The sequence below is a fragment of the Myotis lucifugus genome, unplaced genomic scaffold (genome assembly GCF_000147115.1).
Source record: "Myotis lucifugus unplaced genomic scaffold, Myoluc2.0 scaffold_512, whole genome shotgun sequence".
NCBI lineage: Eukaryota > Metazoa > Chordata > Mammalia > Chiroptera > Vespertilionidae > Myotis > Myotis lucifugus.
In genome coordinates, this window is record NW_005871560.1 from 1 (window position 1) to 25541 (window position 25541).

General features: G+C 43.7%; 1 protein-coding gene across 1 annotated transcript in view; it reads left to right on the plus strand.

Annotated features, from left to right (window-relative positions):
* Positions 1-2830: 2830 nt before the first annotated feature.
* The window catches only part of LOC102436209 (protein SHQ1 homolog), a gene marked incomplete at its 5' end in the record, with an annotated part of 84320 nt that continues 61609 nt past the window's right edge, over positions 2831-25541 (plus strand). Inside the window, 3 exons of the mRNA XM_006103838.2 lie at positions 2831-2903; positions 5270-5392; positions 6634-6794. Of these exons, the coding sequence (XP_006103900.2) occupies positions 2831-2903; positions 5270-5392; positions 6634-6794 (357 nt within the window). The remainder of the gene's footprint in view (positions 2904-5269; positions 5393-6633; positions 6795-25541) is intronic.

The window sequence follows — 25541 nt, forward strand, 5'->3', positions numbered from 1 at the left end:
CATTTAATCCATTTATGTTTAAGATTATTGATAAGTACTTGTTTGTAGCCATTTTTATTCTTTATGCCTGTGTTCCTTCTTCCCTTTCTACTTCTTTTTAAACTTTCCCTTTAGCATTTTTTGCATTGCTGACTTGGTAGTAATAAACTTCCTTAACCTTCTTTTGTCTGTGAAGCTCCTGATTTCCCCTTCAATTTTGAATGATAGCCTTGCTGGATAGAGTATTCTTGGATCCAGTCCCTTGCTTTGCATCACTTTGTATACTTTCTTCCATTCCTTTCTGTCCTGATGTGTTTCTGTTGTGAAATCATTTGATAATCTAATGGAAGATCCCTTGTAGGTAACTTTCTGTCTTTTCCTTGCACCCCTTAAGATTCTCTCTTTGTCGCTAATGTTTGCCATTGTAATTATGACGCATAGTGTTTTGGGTCTTTTTGGGTTCATCTTGTTTGGGACTCTTGTGCTTGTGTGACTTTTCTTCCCCAAATCAGGGAAGTTTTCTGTCATTATTTCCTCAAATAGTTTTTATAATCCTTGCTCCTCTTCTTGTCCTTCTGGCAACCCTATTATATGAATGTTGCTTCTTTTCATATTGTCCCAAAACTCCCTTAAGCTGTCCTCTTGCTTTAGAATTTCTTTCTCCAGTTGGTGTTCAGATTGCGTGTTATTTCTTACCCTGTCTTCTAACTCGCTGATTTGGTCCACAGCTTCTTCTAGTCTACTGTTGAAACCTTCCATTGTGTTCTTTATTGTAGCTACTAGAGGCCCAGTGCACGAAATTCGTGCACGAGGTAGGGGGTCCCCTCAGCCCAGCCTGCACCCTCTCCAATCTGGGACCCCTGGGGGGATGTCTGACTGCCGGTTTAGGCTCAATCCCCAGCATCGGGCCTAAACTGGCAGTCGGACATCCCTCTCACAATCCGGGACTGCTGGCTCCTAACCACTCGCCTGCCTGCCTGATTGCCCCTAACAGTCTCTGCCTGCCTGCCTGATTGCCCCTAACTGCCTCTGCCTGTCAGCCTGATCGCCTGTAACTGCCCTGCCTTCCTGCCTGGTCGCCTCTAACTGCCCCCCTGCCAGCCTGATCACCCCTAACTGCCCCCCCCACTGGCCTGGTCACCCCTAATTGCCCCATCCTGCCAGCCTGGTCGCCCCTCCCTGTCCCTCCTGCTGGCCTGGTTGCCCCACGCAGCCTGCTGTTCGGTCGTTGCATGAGGGCATCCTGATCAATTTGCATATTACTCTTATATTAGTATAGATATCATTCTTCATTTTGACTTGATTCTTCATATGTTGTTGATTTTCTCATCCAGACAGTTTAGAAACTTTATGACCATTACGCTGAATTCTTTCTCTGACATATTGTTTACCTCCATTTCATTTAATTCCTTTTCTGACGATTCCTACTATCCTGTCTTTTGGGGTTTTTTTCTTTGTCTCCCCATTTTTGCGGTCTCTTTTTGGTCCTGGGCTCCCTGTTTAGGGTCTGAGGGGTTGAAATCCCTAGCACAAGCACATCAAACTCAAAGGCTAACATGGACCAAATAAGGTTTAAGTTTGTTTGGGCCGCAAAAAACACAAAAGCTTCAATTTTCATAGAAACATAGGTTTATTTTGATAGACATGCTGAATACAAAGAGCTGAAATAAATGAGTCATCGTTAACATGAAATAATAGAACATTTTAATAAAAATTAATATTTTTTCTTGAACATTAACTTAGCAGACACCGAATAACTGCACAAATTAATAAGCGTAATGTAAATAAACCTATTTTTTTTGTTCTCTGAAAGCAAAATATTTCCTGTTGCGTACACCAAACAAGTCAGTCCGAGACTAATTACATGGCGGTTGGTTGCTAAAATATTCACTGCTAGTATTAGTGGAGAGAAATGGTGTGCCTGCATGTAAGGGAAATGAATGCAACATGATTATAGTAATTAGTCATTAGTAAATGTTGTAGTTCATTATTAATAATTAGGTATAACAGGACATTGTAAGAATTAAGATATGGAATTTTTATTAAAATGTTTCTTACATACCGTTATATTGGCTGGGCCACAAAAATATTCATTGTGGGCTGCATGTGGCCCATGAGCCACAAGTTTGACATGCTTCCCCTAGCGGGACTAGCTAGCCTGGGGGCTGGGTCTGTCTTGAGTTTCACACCTTTATTGTCTCTGCTCTGAGTTGTATCTCCTTCTCCCACAGTCTTGTACCTCAGTTGTCCTCTTCAGATTCTCGAGGTTGGCGGGCGCGAGTACACAGTTCCTCTGGTGTGGGACTCTGTGAGAGGGCCCAGAGCCCTCTGGCATGCAATTCACTCTGTGGCCCCAGCACCAAGGCAGGATGGTGCCCTAGGTCTCTTTGGCAGCACAGTTGCAGTGTGGTCCTGTGACCTGTGGCTGGGCACACCAGTTTGCACCAGCAGCTCTGACCTGGGCCGGGGTAGGACGTGTGCCAGGGAGACAGCTCTATACTGGGACCAGGGATGGAGCAGGGTGTGGGGTACCCCTGGCTTGCACTTACAGCGTGGGGACCTGAAACATGGGTTTGGGCTCTGAGGTGGAAGTACTGTAACAGTGGTTATAACTATATTTATTGTGGCTTTCCTCTTTAAGTATCTATTTTATTGATGAATAGTGGGTATTCAGACAGAGAGGAGTCATCTCTAATTTTTTTTTATCTTAGCTAGGAAAGAAGTCGGTTATTTACTTTGTAAAATGTTAAAGAAATGTTGAGGGATTTCCTTTTTAAATGGTTGATAGTTTTCAATGTATACTGGTCATTTATAATTTGTAATCTAAGGGCTTCATGAGATGTTATATTAAATTTGCAGATTAACTCTTCCTGGGAGAATTGTAGAAAATGGAAGTGAAAAAGGGTCCTATGATGCAGATAAAGGTATTTACTTTGGAAATTTTGTTAGTTTTGTTCTTTGGATTCTTCATGTTAAAGTAACTATGTAAAAATCTTTCAAGACTAGAGGCCTGATGCATGAAATAAGTGCAAGAGTAGGCCCTCGCAGCCCTGGCTTCGTCGGGAAGGTCATCTAGAAGGTCATCTGCATGGTGGTTCCGCTGTTTGGCCATTTGGTCGATTTGCATATTATGCTTTTATTATTATAGACTAGTGGCCTGGTGCACGAAATTCTTGCGGGGGGGAGGGGGGTTTGTCCCTCAGCCCGGCCTTCACCCTCTCCAATCTGGGACCCCTCGGGGATCGGGCCTAAACCGGCAGTTGGACATCCCTCTCGCAATCCGGGACCGCTGGCTCCTAACCGCTTGCCTGCCTGCCTGATCACCCCTAACCACTCTGACTGCTGGCCTGCTCACCCCCAGCTTCCCCCCTTTCTGGCCTGATCCCCCCTAACTGCCAGCACCTGGCTGGCCTGATCGCCTTCAACTGCCCCCCCTGCTGGTCTGATCGCCCCCAACTGCCCCCCCTGCCGGCCTGCTCGCCCCCAACTGTGCCCCCCTGCCGGCCTGCTCACCCCCAACTGCCCCCGCCTGCCGGCCTGCTCGCCCCCAACTGTACCCCCCTGCCGGCCTGCTTGCCCCCAACTGTGCCCCCCTGCCGGCCTGATGGCCCCCAACTGCCCTGCCCCGTCGGCCTGATCGCCCTTAACCGCCTCTGACTCAGCCTCGCCATTATGGCTTTGTCTGGAAAGACGTCCGGAAGGTCTCCCAGAAGGTCTCCTGGTCTAATTAGCATATTATTCTTTTATTAGTATAGATACTGTGAGAACCTTTTAGGTGTATTGCAAGTGCAGTCTGTCCCTATCACTAAAGTTTTTCAGTGTCCAGTGCTATTATTCATGGATTTCTTAAAAATGACAATTTTTTTAGTCTTTGAAAGTATTTCACAGTATTCTTCACCATAAACTTAACACTCTGCTTGTGTGAGACAATAGACAACATAGATGATTTTAGCTGTGAATCAAATCTTTCTTATACAATTTCAAACTTAAAATTTAATTATATGTAGATGAGAAAGAAGCTGTTCATAGGTGGCATTTAAAGGCTGACAGAATTTTCTTCTTGTGAATGATAAGTCGTTCACTTCAGCTAGCTATGAAACTATTTTTTCTCTTTATATAAGCCCCTGTAGTTTGTTACTGGATAGGAATAAGAATACACTGTGTGCTCTTATGTAATTTACCCAGTGAGTATTTATCTATTGGCCTTCATGAACTATGGAGAGGGAGGAAAGATGGGATGACAGCGTTAAGTGAGAAAGTTCTATCCAATAGTTTAATGTAATTAATGTGACAACGAAGTATAATGAAACTGCCTTCCTAGGTTTAAATCTGCTTTTAATTGCATATAAGTTGTACTACATTTTTAAAGGACACAGAACTTTAGGAACGTTGCTATATGTGGAAATATTTTGGGTTAAGTTGTATTTAATATATTTGGATGAGGTTTAGTATACTGAAAGAGTAAAATGTTTTAAAATATAAGAGTAGTAAATAATGTGATGAGTTCATAGCTGAGCCTAGATAGATGAAGTTTGATAAACCCAGTCAAGGAAAGAAAAGAAGTACATAGGTATAATTTATATCTGCCTTAGACTGACTTTAGGAATGTAGCTCTAGGATTTTATTAAGCCTAACTGCTTTTTGTGTAATTTTGAAATTGCTGCTATTCTCTATAGCAGTGGTTTTCAACCTGTGGGTCACGACCCCTTTGGGGGTCGAATGACCCTTTTACAGGGGTCGCCTAAGACCATCGGAAAACACATATATAATTACATATTGTTTTGTGATTAATCACTATACTTTAATTATGTTCAATTTGTAACAATGAAATTGGGGGTCACCACAACATGAGGAACTGTATTAAAGGGTTGCGGCATTAGGAAGGTTGAGAACCACTGCTCTATAGGATAATGTATCCTGATTTTTTGCCTCCCTAGTCCAGAAATAAATTTTATAAGTAGCTGCTATTACCTTCTCAGGCTATTGAGTTTTGGACTTTTTGACTTGGACTTTTAATATTATTAATAGTTAGGGTGATATTGCAATAAGACTAAAGCATTCTGCAGCTTTAACAAATTAATTTCTTGTAGTGGTGACAGCTGAATTAGTGGTTCTGAAAAACCCTGTTGGAACTTTCCTCATTGATTTTTAGTCACTAAATTTATGTAAGGCCATAATTTTGGAGCTCTATAAAATAGAATTATATGTAAACACATATATTACATAGATATATTTGTGATGTCTTTGAATATTTTAATCTTGTTAACCATTAAACAAATTTATGTTTAAGGAATTTTTACCATTCAGTTGCCCAAAGAAACTCCTGGTCAGCATTTTGAGGGGCTGAACATGTTAACTACGCTTCTGGCACCAAGAAAATCCAGGACTGCAAAACCACTTGTGGAGGAAATAGGTATGTTTATTGCAATTGGGGAAAAAAAAAAAAAAAAAAAAAAGGCAAGAAAGAAAGAAAAGAATATTTGGAATGTTGTATGTTTTCAGGGGAAAAGGGATATAGCAAATAGGAGATTGGAGAAAATACTTTAGGTGACAAAATAAGGAGGTTATGTGAAAATAGCTCATTTGGCAACATATAATTTAAAGACATAAAGAACTCCATTGAACCAGTAGGTCAGTCATATTTTTTAATAAATTGAAATAGCATCTCTGTCTTTGGCAAAATATTGGCACTTGAGCTAAAATTAGAAGTGTACAGTTCAGTGAGTTCCATGACGTTAATACCACCTAAGACTAGAAATGGAACATTTCCAGTACCCTGGAGTCCTACCTGGGTCTCCTCCCAGTTATTTCTCCCTCCTCCTCTCCAAGGTACCCACTGTCCTCAGTTTTGCCTGTTTTTGAACTATATATAAATATAATTTCACACAGTATGTGTTCATTTTTGACTGGCTGCCATCACTTAACATTTTTGTGAGATTTATGCATATATGGCTGAGGTCTGTTTGCTTGTATTGTATTTACTAGAGGTCCGGTGCAAGAAAATTTGTGCACTGGAGGGGGGTCCTTCAGCCCGGCCTGCCCCCTCTCATGGTCCGGGAGCGGGCCTAAGCCGCAGTCTGGCCTCCCTCTGCAGGAGGAAACTGGGCTGATCAGGGGAAGCACTGTCCCTATCACCCTGCTGCTGCTGCCACTGCTGGCCTCAGCAGCTGTGAGGCCAGAGCCCCGGGCCTCGCAGCCACCGGGCTCATGAATGCCTGAGCCCCAGGCCTCGCAGCCTCCGGGACTCATGGCTGCCTGAGCCCATGGCTGCCTTAGCCCTGGGCCTTGCAGCCTCTGGGCCTCACGGCTGCCTGAGCCCATGGCTGCCTGAGCCCTGAGCCTCGCAGCCGCCGGGGCTCACGGCTGCATGAGCCCATGGCTGCCTGAGCCCTGGGGCCTCGCAGCTGCTGTGGCTTTGTCTGGATGGACATCCGCCCTAATTAGCATATTACCCTTTTATTAGTATAGATTGTTTATACATCCTATCATGGGTGGGTTGTGGGTTAGATCAATTTTTTTGGCTATCTAGTATATGAATACTCTTTTACTGTGTTTTGGTGCAGCACAGGCAGTCATTTTTTCTCCATTTTTTTCTTCCCTGAGTTGTACCTAGGAAATTCAGTATTTTAAAAAGTTAATTTTTAACATATTTAGGTGCTTCTGAGGTTTCTGAGGAAGGAGTAGAAGATGATGATGAAGACTTTGATTGGGAAATTGAACAGTCCCCCTATGAAGAGGTGTCAGAAGGTGCTCTGCACCCGCAGGGCCACTATGGATTTGGAGGCCTGCGATCAGGAGTATTTCAGCGGTTACAGGTATGCTGTCTTCCCAGAAGACCTGGGCATCTAGGTTTTACCACGTAGATATTATAGTCTCAGTTCTGCTCATCCTGGGAGTTTGTTTGTGAATGTTATAGAAGGTGACCTGTTTAGAGCACAAAGCTCAGCTCCTGTCTGCACACACGATAGGTGATCCTGCCTGTCCACTGCACGGCTACTCTGCCCATGCTCTGCGCGTCCAGGTAGATGATGCTCTCCAACTCTTTGTTCTGCACTTGGTTCACAGTTCTAGACATTAGGTTTTAAAACACAAAGTGGAACCCCATCTCCTTATACTTTTGGAAAGCTTTGTGTTTTATATGAAAGTCGTGCTTATGGCCTGATACCTCTTCCGTTTTACAGATAAACTAAAGGCCTGGTGCATGAAAATTGTGCACTGCGGCGGGGGAGGGTGATCCCTCAGCCCAGCCTGTGCCCTCTTGCAGTCTGGGACCCCTCGCTTCTTATCGCCTGTCTGCAGGAGGCGGGAGAGGCTTTCGCCACTGCCGCTGTGCTCGCCAGCTGTGAGCCCGGCTTCTGGCTGAGCCCGGCTTGTGAGAGTGCACTGACCACCAGGTGGGCAGCTCCTGCATTGAGCGTCTGCCTCCTGGTGGTCAGTGTGCGTCATAGCCACTGGTTGTTCTGCGATTCGGTCAATTTGCATATTAGGGTTTATTATATAGGATGTTCCTGGTGAGAGTGAGTTTTTTTTGTTGGATCAGATTGTTTAGTTTTTGGTGTACAGTAGGCACTTTTGTCTCTTTACTCTTGATGGGGATTGAATGTAATCTCTTGTTAAAACCCCATTATATGTCAACTAGAGGCCCGGTGCACGAAATTCATACACGGGGGGGGGGGGGGTGAGGAGGGTCCCTCAGCCTGGCCTGCACCCTCTCGCAATCCGGGACCGCTGGCTCCTAACCACTTGCCTGCCTGCCTGATTGCCCCTAACCACTCGCCTGTCTGCCTGATTGCCCCAACCACTCTGCCTGCCTGCCTGATCACCCCTAACCACTCTCCTGATTTCCCCAACCACTCACCTGCCTGCCTGATTTCCCCAACCACTCTGCCTGCCTGATCACCCCTAACCACCTCTGCCTGCCTGCCTCATCACCCCTAACCACCTCTGCCTGCCTGCCTCATCACCCCTAACTGCTCGCCTGCCTGCCTCATCACTCCTAACCACTCTGCCTGTCTGATTGCTCGTAACCACTTGCCTGCCTGCCTGCCTGATCGCCCCTAACTGCTCGCCTACCTGCCTGATCGCCCCTAACCGCCTCTGCCTCAGCCCCCGCCACTGTGTCTTCGTCCAGAAAGACGTCTGGAATGACATCCGGAAGGTTGTTAGGCTGTCCGGTCTAATTAGCATATTATGCTTTTATTATTATAGATTAGGCTAAACAGGAATGGCATCACTTTCTCTTCCTCAAATAATGTAGGAAATTTGGCTTCATTTTAGGGTATCTAGGAATATTGAAATGAATGAAATGGAGAGGAGAGATTTTGGGATTACTTTGTAATAATGGTTTTATCGAAAATGTATTCCTAGAATGCTGTGTGATGAAAGTGCTAATGAACCACTCACTTAGGATCTTAACTTTTTTAAAAAATATATATTTTATTGATTTTTTACAAAGAGGAAGGGAGAGGGATAGAGAGTTAGAAACATCAATGAGAAACATCGATCAGCTGCCTCCTGCACACCCCCTACTGGGGATGTGCCCACAACCAAGGTACATGCCCTTGACCAGAATCGAACTTAGGACTCCTCAATCTGCAGGCCGACGCTCTATCCACTGAGCCAAACCAGCTAGGGCAGGATCTTAACTTTTTTAAAATGAAAGAAACATCAATGAATAGTTTCTTTGTTTTATTTCATTCATGTCTGAGTAGAGAATGCTAAACCTGTTGGAATGTGGTTTATTATAGTAAGACATATTTGAGTTTACCAAGGAAAGGTAAATGACCTGTACTGTAGTCCCACTTCTATCTGTGTTTTAATTTGGGATGCGAGGTCACTTACTTGAGTACAAGAAAGTTTCATTTCCTCTTTCTAAAGCAGAGATAACTTTGTTCACCTCTTTATAAGGTATAATGCCATGTAATTTATTTCTAGGAAGTTTAAGGAGATGCTACATTGTGTAAACTCTTTGAGAACAATTATAAGATGCTGGAAAGACCTCTGCCCTTGAAAAAATATAAAATGCTTTCAAGATTTCTTAAGGGAACAAAATTGGGATTTACTTAGGAGCAAACAATGTTGATGAACTTTTTCCTTAAAAAACCTGTGACACTTTTCTGCTGAATTATGATCTCTCTGTATTCTTTCCCTAATTACATTCCCTGATCATCTTGAGGTAGTAAGAATGGAGTTAGTTTTTACTACAGCAGAAAATAGAGTGAATGGACAGACCTCAGCTGTTTGGCTGAGAGCTCATTGTCAGTCTGTCTGGGGCTTGCCTGCCTAAAGCTACCGGTGAGTGAACACAGAAGCCATGCAGGCTAAGTGCAGATCGTACGTTCGGACTGAAAGTGTTTTTTGAAGCCAGGGAACCTGGTTTCTTAGTTGCTGCTGCTGTTGAGGGAAGACCTTTGGAAGGGATGTGCCAGGAGGCTGCGAAGATGCAGAAATGCCAGTGTGAGCCGCAGCAAGTCCCCATTAAGTCCAAAGTTCTCGCATCTATTAAAATGTTCACTAAATAAGTAATTTTGGTTGATTTAAGAAAAGGGTTATTGTGAAATACTCTTTATATCCTTCTGAATGTCTTAACTAATGTACCAAATCTCTAGGTACCCATCACCCAACTTAAAAGTAAAACATTACCAGCATAGTTGAAGCCCTTGTGTGTCCCTTCCTGGTTGCTTCCCTATATTTCCCCGCAGAAATGAACATTGACTTTAATGTTTATTGTTCCTGAGCATTTAGCTTGATTGTCTAAAATCATTAAACTGTTCCTCAGATTTTAATGGAATGAACATTGGTATTCTAAACAGTTTGAATGCATATTTTCCTCAATGTAGGGGGAGAAGAAGCTGTACATATGGCAAAACTCTAAGGGGTGATATAAATAGTAATACCACTACTCGTAAAGGTGTATAACTCCACGTGTGTAATACTGGAATCACAAAAAGTTCTGAAACAAAAAGTTTTTTTAAATTTAGCTTAGTGGCAAAACCTGATCTGAATGGATTTTAGTCTTTCAATAGTTTTTTTTCCCCCACTTAGTGTTCAGATTCAAAATTTTGCTGTAGAAACAGTAATGAATTTGAATATGGGGTGCTGACCCAGACTTCCTGGAGGGTTTAAGTAAAATATGGCATGTATGTGTACTGTAGTACTTTTCTGAACTCTTCAAAGAGTTGAATCCTGAAGCTCACCCTGGAGCTCCAGGGGCTGTGGGTCACAGCTGACTGGGACTGGACCGTGCGGGGCTCTGGTGCCTGCCGGGGCCACGTTGCTGTTCCATCATGGCATCATTGCTGTTAGAGCCGCACATTTTACCAGTGGATGCACCAATAGACATAGGCAATCTTTAAAGAATAACATGTTTTCTTACATGGATTAACTTAGAAGACTTTGCTTTCCTTCATGACAATGAGGAAATATCAGCACTTTAGAAAATGATGTGAACCAAGATACCAAGTATTAAAGGCTGCCCTCTTAGAGGTATTCAGGTAGATGTGTTTTATGAGATAGTGCTACAAAAATCCTATATAATAAAAGGCTAGGTGGTGTCGTGTGACGTTGTCACTAGATGGCCGCCCCCACGTCGTCAAAAGATGGCCACCGCCACATCATCACATAATGGCCGCCACGAGATGGCCGCCCCCACATCATCACAAGATGGCCTGCAGGGGAGGGCAGTTGGGGGCAACCAGGCCTGCAGGGCAGGGCAGTTAGGGGCAACCAGGCCTGCAGGGCAGGGTAGTCAGGTGCAACCAGGCCAGCAGGGGTGGGCAGTTGGGGGTGACCAGGCCTGCAGGTGAGGGCAGTTGGCAAGATCAGGCTGGCAGGGTAGGGCAGTTGGGGGGCCATTGCACCATCAGGGGAGGTCAGTTGGGGGCAAGATCAGGCCAGCAGTGGAGGGCAGTTGGGGGCGATTGGGCTGGCATGCAGAAGCAGTTAGGGACAATCAGGCAGGCAGGCAAGCAGGCAGGCGAGCGGTTAGAAGCCAGCAGTCCCGGATTGTGAGAGGGATGTCTGACTGCTGGTTTAGGCCCCATCCCACAGGGTTCACAGGGATGGGGCCTAAACCCGCAGTCGGACATCCCCTGAGGGGGTCCCAGATTGGAGAGGGTGCAGGGACACCCCCCGCCCCATGCACAAATTCTGTGCACCGGGCCTCTAGTCTTATATAATTGGTATTACTTGCAGAGTTCTTTTGCATTTATGGGTGCTCTGTTTGTGACATTTATACTATGTGGTTAAAAGCTGAGTGATCATGTAAGATTAACCATATGAGCCTTTCTCTGTGACTCACGTAAGCGAAAGAAGTGATGGCTGCATAAATAAGAGCATTAAGAGCATCTGTTTGAATTTAAAATGACGTATTTAACAACCATCACCATTTTCTCAAATAGTGTTTTCTCTTAAGTTTAGAGTTTCTCTAACTCTGCCTTTGGATGAGAAAAACCTGTAAAGTTTTGTTAATGACTCATATTTTACTAGTATTTTTAGTTTCTTTTCTTCCCTTAAATGAAAAATAGTTTTATTTCCTCTGATGATAAAAGCCATGTGTAGTCATTATAAAAATATAATATAGCAAAGAAAGTAAATCATACATAATTCCAATAATAGGTATCCTGCTAATCGACAAATTTAACTTTTTATGGTGGGTAGTATGCTCTTTCATGTTTTTTTTTTTTTCTCTCCAGCCATTTACACAGGATTTGCTTGTGAACTTTTGTATTTTATACTGATATGATGAAAATAAAATTATTTTTGCTGAAACAAATTCTTTCTGCCTTCCTTCCTTCTGTCCCCACATATATCCCCTCTCTCTTTCCTTTTTAAAACTGCTGCCAGCCTTGGGAAACCTGCCTTGGCTGCCTAAAGTCAGGCTCCACACAGCTTCTGGTCATTGCACGCCAGTAGCAACAGCCCTGGCATCTCGGCGCCACCCTGGTCATCGCCCAGGACTGCTGCTGCCAGGAGCTTAGGACTCTTGCCACCCTTTCCTTCCCTCAGCTGCACCAGGGACCTGAGGCCATTGTTTCAGGAGATCCACTGGTCAGATGTGCACACAGTTCTTCATTTTTTCTCTGAATAGTCTAGCCTGACATATCCTGCACGACCTTTTCTTAGCAATGCCCATCTTTAAATACTTTTAATAACAGCAGCCATAGCAATGCTTTTTTTTTTTAATCACCTTTGTCTTGCTGTAGTTTAACATTTCTCATCCTCTTTTTCTTCCTTCCCTCTGGTTGATTGATGCCTTAGATTTCTCTACCTCAAGCTAATTCTATGTTTAGTTTGTTCCAATTTTTCTTGAGGATCTAATTTGAACAGGGTCACTGCATTTGATCTTGCATCCGACAAGGCTGGCACTGCTGTGGACATTCAAGTTCTTTTGGGCATCAGTTGCATAGGTGTGTGTGGAGCTCCTGAGTGTGGAGCAAGGGGGAAGAGGAGAAAGGAAGGAAGGATGATTGCTTTCTTAACCATCAGCCATCCTCATGAGAGCAGAGACCTTGTCTGTGTTTTTATTTCTAGATCTTCAGCACCCAGAACAGAGTGTAGCCCAGAGAAGACCCTCATGCACTACTTCAGGCACACTGCTGGGGCGAGGAAGAAGATAGATTAGACCTCTGCCCCGTGGAATATTCTTTGGGGAGATAGACTGTGATCATGTAAACACCAAATAAGCAAGATAGTTTTAGAAAATGACAAGTGAACAAATGGGTGGGGGGATGTGAGAAACCGTAGGGGGCTAAATACTTGGACCAGGGTGTCCAGAGGAGGCCCCTTTGAGGAAGTGACATTTACACCGAATCCTGAATGATGAGAAGTGCAAAGGCTGAGTTCCAGAAATGGAAATAAGTCTGGGTGTGGCTTAGTGTATTTGAGCAGAAGGGGAAGGTTAGGTAGTAAGGTTGAAGAGCAAGATAGGGGCTTGATTGTACAGAGCTTTTTTTTTTCTTTTTAAATATATTTTATTGATTTTTTACAGAGAGGAAGGAAGAAGGATAGAGTTAGAAACATCGATGAGAGAGAAACATCGACAAGCTGCCTCCTGCACACTCCCTACTGGGGATGTGCCCGCAACCAAGGTACATGCCCTTGAGCGGAATCGAACCTGGGACCTTGATTCAGTCCGCAGGCCAATGCTCTATCCACTGAGCCAAACCGGTTAGGGCTATTGTACAGAGCTTTGAGCTGTGGAATCTGAGTTTATTCTCAGTGCAGGCAGTGTTTTAAAATGCCTGTGGTTACTTCGATCCATTTATCCTCTGAAATGTGGAGTTATCTACAAAGTCTCACAGATTATACATTACTTATGATTTATATTTGGTCCAGATAAAATAATTAAGTGGGACATATTAATCCCAATTTTTTTTTTTCCTTTTCTATTGCTACTAGCAAGTCAGGAAACTGAAGGGGAGAGGGATATATTCTCAGTAGGAAGTCAGCAGTAACTAGTGGAATAGGGAGACGGGAGAAAAGAAACTGGCATTATTGAATGTATCAAGCCCTATACTTGATTTCATTGAATCCTCACAATAGCCTGTGCTGGACAGAACGACAGCCCCCAAATAAAGGTCCATATGCTAAACTTAGGAACATGTAGATACATAGCATGTTACCTTACATCAGTGGTTCTCAACCTTCTAGCCCTTTAAATACAGTTCCTCATGTTGTGACCCAACCATAAAATTATTTTCGTTGCTACTTCATAACTAATGTTGCTACTGTTATGAATCGTAATGTAAATATCTCATATGCAGGATAGTCTTAGGCGACCCCTGTGAAAGGGTCGTTTGACCGCCAAAGGGGTCTCGACCCACAGGTTGAGAACCGCTGCCTTACATGGTAAAAGGACTTTGCAGATTTAAGTTAAGGTCTTCAGGTGGGGATCCTGGTGGACCCAGTGTAATCGCATGGTTCCTATAAGAGAGAGGTAAGAGAGTCAACGTGAAAAAAGAGAAGGCCATGTGGTGATGGAAGCTGAGGGAGGAAAGACATGAGGGGCGATGAGCCAAGGATGAGCACAGCCTGTCTAGCATGGGAAAGGCAGATAGCAGATTCTCCTCTGGACCCTTTTGGAAGGAACTAGATTTTGGACTTCTGATCTTCAGAACTATTAAAAAAAGATGTGTTTTGTGTTAAGCCACTAAGTTTATGGTAACTTCTTATAGCAGGAAGAGGAAACTAACACCCAGCCCCATGATGGAGTCACTAGACTCATTTTAACAGTAAGAAAGCTGCGAGGTTCAGAGATGCTATACAATCAGTCTGGAGCTGGTTTTAAATTGAGGTTTATCGGTTCTGTTTTTTTTATATTCGTATTTATTTTATTTATTTCCTTAAATCCTTGTTTTTGAAAGTATTACATATGCTCCCTTTTATCCCCCTTTGACCCCTTCTAGCCTGCCCCCCGGTCCCGCCCCAGGCCTCCACCACCCTATTGTCTGTGCCCATGGGTTATGCTTATTTGCATATAAGTTCTTTGGTTGATCTCTTCCTCCCCCCTCCCCTGCCTTCCCTCTGAGATTCCACAGTCTGTGCCATGCTTCCATGTCTCTGGATCTATTTTGTTCACCGCTTTATTTTGTTTATTAGATTTCACATATGAGTGAGATCATGTGATACTTGTCTTTATCTGACTGGCTTATTTCGATTAGCATAATACTCTCCATGCTGACTCAAAGGGTAAGAGATCCTTCTTTTTTACTGCTGCATAGTATTCCATGGTGTACATGTACCACAGCTTTTTTATCCACTCATCTACGGATGGATACTTGGGCTGACCTCAGATCTTAGCTATTGTAAATTGTGCTGCTGTGAACATAGGGGTACATACGTTCTTTATGATTGGTGTTTCGGGTTTCTTAGGAAATATTCCTAGAAGTGAAATCACTGGGTCAAATGGCATTTCAGTAATTAATTTTTTGAGGAAACTCCATACTGTTTTCTAAAATGGCTGCACCAGTCTGCATTCCCATCCTCGACAGCACTCCTCATTTGTTGATTTGTTGACGATAGCCATTCTGACAGGTGTGAGGTGATACCTCAGTGTCATTTTAATTTGCATCTCTCTGGTGATCAGTGAGTTTGAGCATTTTTTCATATGTCTCTTGGCTATCTGTTTGTCTGCTTTGGAGAAGTGTCTATTTAGTTCCTTTGCCTATTTTTAATTGGATTGTTTGTCTTCCTTTTGTTAAGTTGTGTGAGTTCCTTATGTATTTTGGATATTAATCCTTTACCAGGTGGATCATTGGCAAATATGTTCTCCCATGTAGTAGGCTCCTTTTATATTTTGTTGATGGTTTCTTTTGCTGTGCAGAAGCTTTTTATTTTGATGTAGTTCCATTTGTTTATTTTCTCCTTAGTTTCCTTTGCCCTAGGACAGTGATGGCGAACCTTTTGAGCTCGGCGTCAGCATTTTGAAAAACCCTAACTTAACTCTGGTGCCGTGTCACATAGAGAAATTTTTTGATATTTGCAACCATAGTAAAACAAAGATTTGTGTTTTTGATATTTATTTTATATATTTAAATGCCATTTAACAAAGAAAAATCAACCAAAAAAATGAGTGTCATAGGTTCGCCATCACTGCCCTAGGAGATGTATCCTTGAGAGATGTCTGAGATGTTGATGCCTGTGGTTTCTTCCAGGATATTTATGGTTTCATGTCTTATATTAAAGTCTTTTATCCATTTTGAGTTTATTCTTGTATATGGTTTAAGGTGGTGGTATAGTTTCATTTTTTTGCATGTATCTCTACAATTTTCCCAGCACCATTTATTGAAGAGACTGTTTTGACTCCATTGTATATTCTTGCCTCCTTTGTTAAATATGAGTTGAGTGTAATGTCTTAGGTCAATTTCTGGGTTCTCTGTTCTGTTTCATTGATCTATATGCCTGTTCTTGTGCCAGTACCAGGCTGTTTTAATTACAGTGGCTTTGAAATATAATTTAATATCTGGTATTGTGATTCCTCCAACTTTGTTCTTCTTTCTCAAGATTGCTGTAGCTATTCAAGGTCTTTTTTGGTTCCATATAAATTTTTGGAGTATTTGTTCTATATCTGTGAAATATGCTGTTGGTATTTTAATAGGGATTGCATTGAATGTGTAGATTGCTTTGGGTAGTATGGACCTTTTAATGATGTTAATTCTACAAATCCATGAACACTGTCTATTCTTCCACTTGTTTATATCTTCTCTATCTTTTTTCAACATCCTGTATAAGTCTTCCGAGTGTAAGTCTTTTACAACTCCTTGGTAAGGTTATTGCTAAGAATCTTAATTTTTTTGTTGTTGCAGTGGTAAATGAAAATAATTGTTTAGTTTCTCTTTTTGAGAATTCATTATTGTTGTGTAAAAATTTTATTGATTTCTGGGTGTTAATTTTGTATCTTGCTACATTGCCAAATTCATTTATTAAATCTGGTATTTTTTGATGGAATCTTTAGGGTTTTCTGTGTATAATATCATGTCATCTGTGAATAATGACAGTTTTATCTCCTCCTTTCCAATTTGGATGCCTTTTATTTCTTCTTGTCTGATCCCTGTGGCTACGACTTCCAGTACTATTTTGAATGAGAGTAGTGAAAGCAGACATCCCTATCTTGTTCCTGTTCTTAGGAGAAATGGTTTTAGTTTTTGTCCATTGAGTATGATGTTCACTGTAGGTTTGTCATACATGGCCTTTATTATGTTGAGATATGGTCCCTCTATTCCCACTTTGCTGAGAGTTTTTATCAACAATGGGTGTTAGATTTCGTCAAATGTGTTTTCTGTGTCTATTGATATGATCATGTGATTTTTGTCTTTCAGTTTGTTATGTGATGTATCATGTTTATTGAGTTGTGAATATTGTACCAACCTTGCATCCCTGGAATAAATCCCACTTGGTCATGATCTTTTTAATATATTGCTGGATCCAAATTGCTAATATTTTGTTGAGGGTTTTAGCATCCATGTTCATCTAGAACAGTGGTCGGCAAACTGCGGCTCGAGAGCCACATGCAGCTCTTTGGCCCCTTGAATGTGGCTCTTCCACAAAATACTGACTTCTGCGCATGGGCCACAAAGTTTCAATCGCACTGTACGTGCGTGCCCGCACGTGGTATTTTGTGGAAGAGCCACACTCAAGGGGCCAAAGAGTCGCATGTGGCTCTCGAGCTGCAGTTTGCCGACTATTGGTCTAGGATATTGGCCTGCAATTCTCCTTCTTTATAGTGTCTTTATTTGGTTATGGGATTAGGATAATGTTGGCCTCATAGAAAGAACTTCAGAGTGTTGGTTCCTCTTGGAATTTTTGGAATAGTTTGAGGAGTATAGGTGTTAATTCTTTGAATGTTTGGTAAGACTCCCCTGTGAAGTCATCTGGACTAGGACTTTAGTTTGCTGGGAATGTTTAAATTACTGCTTCAGTTTTATCCATTGTTATTGGCCTATTCTGGTTTTCTGATTCTTCTGATTCTGTTTTTGGAGGTTGTATTTTTTCTAGGAATTTGTCCATTTCATCCACATTGTCAGCTTGTTGGCATATCGTTGTTCATAGTATTTTCTTACAATTCTTTGTGTTGCTCTGGTGTCAGTTGTTACTTTGCCACTTTCATTTCTGATTTTACTTATTTGGGTCCTCTCTCTTTGTTTCTTGATGAGTCTGGCTAATGGTTCATCAATCTTGTTTATCTTTTCAAAGAACCAGCTCTTGGCTTCATTTGTCTTTTGTATTTTTTTTGGTCTATATGTCATTTATTTATGCTCTAATCTTTATTATTTCCTCCCTTATACTTACTCCGGACTTTTCTTGTTGTTCTCTTTCTAGTTCTATAAGTTGTAGGGTTAAATAGTTTATTATTAATTTTTGTGGTGTGTTTGTTTGTTTTGTTTTGTTTTTTAGGTAGGCCTGTAGTGCAATGAACTTTCTACTCACGACTGCTTTTGCTGTATCACAGAGATTTTCGGTTGTTGTGTGTTTGTTTTCATTTGTTTCCAGGAAGTTTTTGATTTCTTTCTTGATCTGGTTGGTAACCAATTCATTGTTTGTTTAATAACATGCTGTTTAGCCTTCATGTGTTTAAATGATTTTGGATGTTTTTACTGTATTTGATATCTAATTTTATTCCACTGTGATATGACAAGATTCTTGAAATAATTTCAGTCTTCTTGAACTTATAGGGACTTGTCCTAACTTGTGGTCTGTCTTTGAGAATGACCCATGTGCCCTTGAGAAGAATGTATATTCTGCCTCTTTGAGGTGAAATCTATATATATAAAAGGCTAATATGCTAAGTGTCTGACCGTCCAACTGGTCATTATGATGCGCACTGACTAACAGGGGGCAGACGCTCAATACAGGAGCTGCGAGCTGCAGTGACTTGGCAGTGATGGTTGTCGGGTACCGCACCCCAAAACCTTCAGCTGTGGGTTATGTTGTTGCTGGGGCACTGTAGGCCCCAAATCTGGTTTACTGCACACTTGCATTTGCGTTCCGCACCCTGTACGACAGCAACTTTGCAGAGTGCCCTCTTGCACTCCAGGACCCCTCGGGGAATGTTGGAGAGCTGGTTTTGGCTTGATCCCTGCAGACCAGGCCAAGGAACCCCACCTGCCAGAACCCCGCTTATTCTACAGACACCGGGGAGGGACTGCGGGAGGTTGGCTCCAGGGCGTGTCCGGCCCGTCTTGCCCAGTCCCGCCCCACTGGCCACCAACTAATTAATTTCCTTTCAATGTGCACGAATCTGTGCACTGGGTCACTAGTGTTCTATAAATGTCAATTAAATCTAGCTGATCCAGTGTGTCACTTAGAGTCACTGTTTCACTGTTGATTTTTTTATCTGGGGGGGGATGTATCCAGTGAAGTCTATGATTACTAGAGGCCTGGTGCATGAAAATTCGTGTACTCGGGAGGGGGGGGATCCCTCAGCCCAGCCTGCGCCCCCTTGCAGTCCGGGACCCCTTGGGCGATGTTCACCTGCAGGCTTAGTCCCTCTTCCCTGGGGAGCGGGCCTAAACCATTAGTTGGACATCCTTAGTGCTGCTGCGGAAGCGGGAGAGGCTCCCGCCACTGCCGCTGTGCTGGCCAGCTATGAGCTGGCTTCTGGCTGAGCGGCGCTCCCTCTGTGGAAGCGCACTGACCACCAGGGGACAGCTCCTGCATTGAGTGTCTGCCCCCTCGTGGTCAGTGCGTGTCATAGCAACCGGTCGTTCCACCATTAGGGTCAATTTGCATGTTACCCTTTTATTATATAGGATGTCCCCTTAAAGTCCTTCAGAAGTTGTTTTATATATTTAGGTGCTCCTATTTTGGGTACATATATGTTTACCAGGGTTATATCCTCTTGTTGGGTCAATCCCTTTAGTATTATGTAGTGACCTTAGTGTTCACTTGTGATGGCCTTCATTTTGGAGTCTATTTTGTCAGATATGAGTATTGCTACCCCAGCTTTTTTTTTTTTTCATTCCCATTTGATTGGAAAATTATTTTCCATCCTTTAACTCTCATCCTGTGAGTCTTTTGTTTTCAGGTATGTCTCTTGTAGACAGCATATAATTGGATCATGTTTTCTTTATCCATTCAGCTACCCTGTATCTTTTGATTGGAGCATTTATTCCATTTACATTTAAGGTTATTATTGAAAGGTACTTATTTATTGCTGTTTTAATTCTGTATGCCTATGTTTCTCTCTCTTTCTCTTTTCTTCTCATTACAGCAGTCCTGTAGCATTTCTTGTAATGCTGGCTTGGTGGTGATGTACTCCTTTAGCCTTTTTTGTCAGGGAAGCTCTTTTTTTCACCATCTATTTTGAATGATAGCCTTGCTGGGTATAGTAATCTTGGTTTCAGATCCTTGCTTTTCATTACTTGAATACTTCATGCCATTCCCTTCTGGCCTATAGAGTTTCTGTTGAGAAATCAGCTGAGTGCCTTATGGGAGTTTTTTTGTAGATAACAAATTGCGTTTCTCTTGCTGCCTTTAAGACTTTCTCTTTGTCTTTAACTTTTGGCATTTTAATTATGGTGTGTCTGGGTGTGGGCATGTTTGGGTTCTTCTTGCATGGGACTCTTTGTGTCTCCTGAACTTGTGTGACTTTTTCCTTCACCAGGTGAGGGAAGTTTTATGCCATTACTTCTACAAACATGTTCTCTATCACTTGCTCTTTTCTTCTCCTTCTGGTACTCCACTTAGGTGAATATTGTTCTGTTTCATGTCCTATAGTTCCCTTAAGCTGTCCTATTTTTTAATTGTTTCTGGTTTTGGTTTTTTGATTGATTTTTTCCCCCCACTCTGTCTTCTAATTCACTGATTCGATCCTCAGCTTTTCCCAATCTGCTGTGTATTCCTTTCATTGTGTTCTTTATTAGTGCTATGTCATTCTTTATTTCTGACTGTTCTTGTTACATAGTTACTATGTCTTTTCTCATGCTGTTGAGCATCTTTGCCACCATTATTCTGAACTCTATATCAGATAAATTTCTTATCTCTATTTCACTTATCTCTTCTTCTTAGAATTAGCTTGCTCTTTCATTTGGGGCTCATTTTTTATCTCCCCATTTTGGCTGCCTATTTGGGTTTGTGTCTATGTAGTATGTAGATCTGCTAGGACTTCTAATGTCTAGTGCAGGACAATGTCAGACTTTGTTTCTGATTGGCCCTGAGTACCCTGTTTGGAGTTATCAGCAATACACAGCCTGTGGCTCCTCTGCTGGGTCTGGGTGCCTTTGGAAAGGACTAGGATGTGTACCAGGGTCTGCCTACCTAGCCCAGGGCCCAGAAGGAGATCAGGCAAACACCCAAAACCTCCAGAGATCCACCTCCATCTTGCACTCTGAGTGCTCTCAGCCTTGATTGTGCTCAGTCTATCAACCACAGAGTGGGGAAGAGGTCTTCCAATAGCATGGGGCAACTGCCTTTCCCCCAATCAGAAACCACCTGGAGTGCAAAGATCCTCGGGCGAAAGATGTCCACAGCGTGAGGGAAGGACTCAGCACAGGAAACCGTGGTGGCTGCCCTCAGTGCTGCAAACCCAGAACCCCCAACCGTGGACTCTCCTCACACGGCTGCAGTCCACTCTGCCCTCTCTCTGCTGGAGCCCAAGGTGAGTGGCTGACATGAGATTTTGTGTATTGGCCCTTTAAGAAGGCACCTGTATTTCCAGCCATCTCTCCCTGAAAAGCAGCCCAGTTGCTTTTCACAGCCAGATGTTATGTGGGTACCCTTCTCAGTTCTGGTGCTCTCTGCTGGGGCGCCCAGCCTGGGGATTAGACCCTAGAGTTCTCAGTGGGACCTCCCCATAGCTGAGATATCCCTCTGGAACTTCAGTTGCTGTCTGTGGGAGCCCAGCCACCACTTTCTGTCTTCGCACTTCCTACCAGTCTCGGTGAGGTCTCCACTTTCTGTCCTTGGTTATCAGGGTTCTCTCCAGCTAGTCCTCAGTTGATTTGTCAGGGTTGTTTTTCTGCATTTCAGTTGTATTTCCAGTTTTGTCCTGGGAGAGTATCAGTGTTGCTTCCACTTACTCCACTGCCATTTTTAATCCTCTGTTTTTTTATTTTTAGATTCCACATATAAGTGAGACTATATGGTATTTATTGTGCTGTGTCTGATTCATGTAGACCGATACCAAAGAGATGGTCACTAGCCCTTTGAGTGTCGGGGAGCGTGATCACGCTCCTCCTGTCTTTCACCAAAAGTGCCGGGAGTGCTATTGCGCTCCTGCAGTTTTTTTTTCTACTAGTATTTTATAATACAATCAGGAAACAATATATGTCAAAGATGAAAACAAATGTAGTAAAGGTTTCCTTAAGTTTTTGAATATGTAACTTCATTTACTTGTGATTCATATTTTTTTTTCTAAACTGCTGTAAAATCAGCAAAAATGCCTTGGCAATTTTAGCATAGTTCCTAGGATATTGGTTGGCACTCAAAGGGTTAAAGGGGAAGAGGTGAGGAGATGGATGAAAAGGTGGGGTAATGTAGTTAATAGTACTGTTACAAGTTTGCTTGGTGACAGATGATTACTAGAAATAGTGGGATTATTACATTGTAAGATGAAAAAAATATCAAATCACTGTATGGTATACCTGAAACTATAATACAACCAATAATATAACATTGTATAACAACTATCTATAATAATAAAAGTGTAATATACTAATTAGACTGGACGTCCTTTCGGACAAAGCTGCAGTGGGCGGGGGCCATGGCAGAGGTGGCAGATGCCCCCTGCCGCAGCAGGCGGTGGCCGAGGCCAAGGCCCTTGCATGAATTTCGTGCATCAGGCCTCTAGTCTATAATAATAAAAGTGTAATATGCTAATTAGACCAGATGTCCTTCCAGAGGAAGCCCGCACTGCGAGGGAAGCCCAGGTCCCAGGTGCAAGAGGGAAGCCGGTCCCGGCAGCTGGGGGAAGGAAGGCCTACGCTTGCATGAATTTCGTGCATCGGGCCTCTAGTCTACACTAACAAAAGACAAACATACATATTGACCGTACCTTTGCTATGCCTTAAGCCACGCCCACCAGCCAATCAGAGCGACTATATGCAAATTAACCCAACCAAGATGGCGGCCGGCAGCAATGGAGCTGGAGCGAGCAGGAGGCTTGGTTGCCCAGTGATGGAGGAAGCCAAGTTTCCCGCCTGCCACGGCGGCTCTGAGCTCCACTCAAGGCAACAAAGTTTCAATTATAGAAGACAAATAAACCCCAGATACCTGCTTTCAGCCGGCCTTGGCCATGGAGCTGGAGCGAGCAGGAGGCTTGGGTTGCCCCTGGCGATGTAGGAAGCAAGCTTCCCGCCTGTGCTGGCTGGCTCTTAGCTCCACTCAAGGCTACAAAGTTTCAATTATAGAAGGTAAATAAATCCCAGAATAAAAAAATAAAAAAAAAGGAGAGGCTGGGAGCTTCCGTCACCGGGAGGCTTGGCCAGCCTGAAAACGGCCCTCAGCCCCTCACCCAGACTGGCCAGGCACCCCAGTGGGGACCCCCCCACCCTAAAGGGGGTGTGGCCAGCCTGAAAACAGCCATCAGCCCCTCACCCAGGCTGGCCAAACCTCCATGGGGTGAGGGTCCCCACTGGGGGGGGCTTGGCCAGCCTGCAAACAGCCATAAGCACCTCACCCAGGCTGGCCAGGCACACCAGTGGGGACCCCCACCCTGAAGGGCGTGTGAGCAGCTGCAAACACCCATCAGCCCCTCACCCAGGTTGGCTAGGCACCCCAGTGGGGACCCCCACCCTGAAGGGGGTGTGACCTGCCTGCAAACAGCCATCAGCCCCTCACCCAGGCTGGTTAGGCACCCCAGCGGGACCTCCACCCTGATCCGGGACACCCTTCAGGGCAAACCAGCCGGCCCCCACCCATGCACCAGGCCTCTATCCTATATAATAAAAGGGTAATATGCAAATTGACCCTAACAGCAGAATGACTGGGAATGACTAGTCACTATGACACACACTGACCACCAGGGGGCAGATGCTCAATGCAGGAGCTGCCCTCTGGTGGTCAGTGTGCTCCCACAGGGGGAGCTCTGCTCAGCCACAAGACAGGCTGATGGCTGCCAGCACAGCGGTGATGGGGGGAGCCTCTCCCGCCTCAGCAGCACTAAGGATGTCTGACTGTAGCTTAGGTCTGCTCCCTGCTGGCAAGTGGACATCCCCGAGGGCTGCCGGGCTGCCAGAGGGATGTCTGACTGCCAGCTCGGGCCAGATCCCCCAGGGAGCGGGCCTAAGCCAGCAGGTGGGCATCCTCTGAGGGGTCCCAGACTGCAAGAGGGCATAGGCCGGGCTGAGGGACCCCCTCGAGTGCACATATTTTTGTGCACCGGGCCTCTAGTCTACAATAATAAAAGCGTAATATGCTAATTAGAAAGGATGTCCTTCCAGAGGAAGCCTGCACTGCGAGGGAAGTCCGGGTCCCAGGTGCCAGAGGGAAGCCGGTCCCGGCAGCTGGGGGAAGGAAGGCCTACTCTTGCACGAATTTCGTGCATCGAGTCTCTATAATAATAAAGGCGTAATATGCTAATTAGACTGGATGACCTTCCGGATGAAGCCACAGCAGCAGAGGCTGAGGCAGAGGCAGCCGCTGTGGCGGCAGGGGCTGAGCCCTTGCACAAATTTCGTGCATCAGGCCTCTAGTACTTAAATTAAAAAAACAAATAAATCCAGGTTTGTCTAACTTCAAAGTCATGTTTTTCTACTTCATGTTGCTTTCAGAATGTGTGTGTGTGTGTGTGTGTGTGTGCGTGCACACATGCACCCAGGAGAGTGTGCAGGGAACTTCTTGGGGCTAGAAGGAAAGAAAGCCTTGACTCAAGGGTGCTAGGGAGAGGGACTTGGGGTCCATGGGCAAGAAATGGCTCCCTTAGTAGTCATCTAGCTGAGGTAAGTCCTGCAGGTAGAGTGTAACTTTTCTCCTCCAAGCCCTACAACAGCGCCCTTTCCAGCTCTATGGCTGGAGGAGCTCATTTTTAGAGGACGAGGAAGATTGAGTCTAGGTTGTATTACTGGGGAAGAGATGTTTCTGGTGGATTAAACTGGAACTTTGAAAGTATTTTCCCATGAAACATTGCTGAGTGCTTATTAAATAATTTGTCATGAGTATTCTGTTGAGTTTATTATGAGTTGAAGAGATTTGTGGGTTGCCCTTAGAATCTAACTATTTATAATAGTATTTCTATAGGAAAATACATTCTAAGTTTTCAAAATGTAAATTGCAAGAATACACATTTCTATTGAGTTTGGGGATGGCCAGATATCTGGTTTTTGCTCTGAATGTTTGTTTAGAAATATTAGGATGTGTGGCTGCAACTTCCAAAAAAGTCTGTGGGCCCTTGTATTAGATTGTTCTTAGATTATATGTCAATACTACTTCAGCTAAATGGATTGTGGTAGGGAGGAGAGAATTTTTTTATTATGCAGAAATTTTGATTAGGTGGGGAATGTGTACCCTATTTTCTCCCTGCGTAATTCAGCATAGCTCATTTCATTGTAGGGAATTTTGCATTACCTCAATGGACTTTAAGCCTGATTGGTAGGCACTAACCTGTCATTCCACTTACACAATCTGATTTAATAGTTTTTTTTTATTGTTTTATTGCTTAAAGTGTTACAAAGAGTATTACATATGTCTCCTTTTTTCCCCCGCCCTTGACAATCCCCTGACCTCCCCTACCCCCCAGTGTCTTATGTCCATTGGTTATGCTTATATGCATGCATACAAGTCCTTCGGTTGATCTCTTACCCACCTCCCCCGCCCCCCAACCCTCCCCGGCCTTCCCGCTGTAGTTGGACAGTTTGTTCGAGGCAGCTCTGCCTCTGTATCTATTTTTGTTCATAAGTTTATAATGGTCTTTATTATCCATAAATGAGTGAGATCATGTGGTATTTTTCCTTCATTGACTGGCTTATTTCACTTAGCATAATGCTCTCCAGATCCAGAGCTTTATATGTATCGCACGTGCGTGAGTCAACTTAGCCGTTTATAGATATAGAACTAGAGGCCCGGGGGACGAATTCGTGCATGGGTGGGGTCCCTAGGCCTGGCCAGCGATCAGGACCGGTTATGTCCGG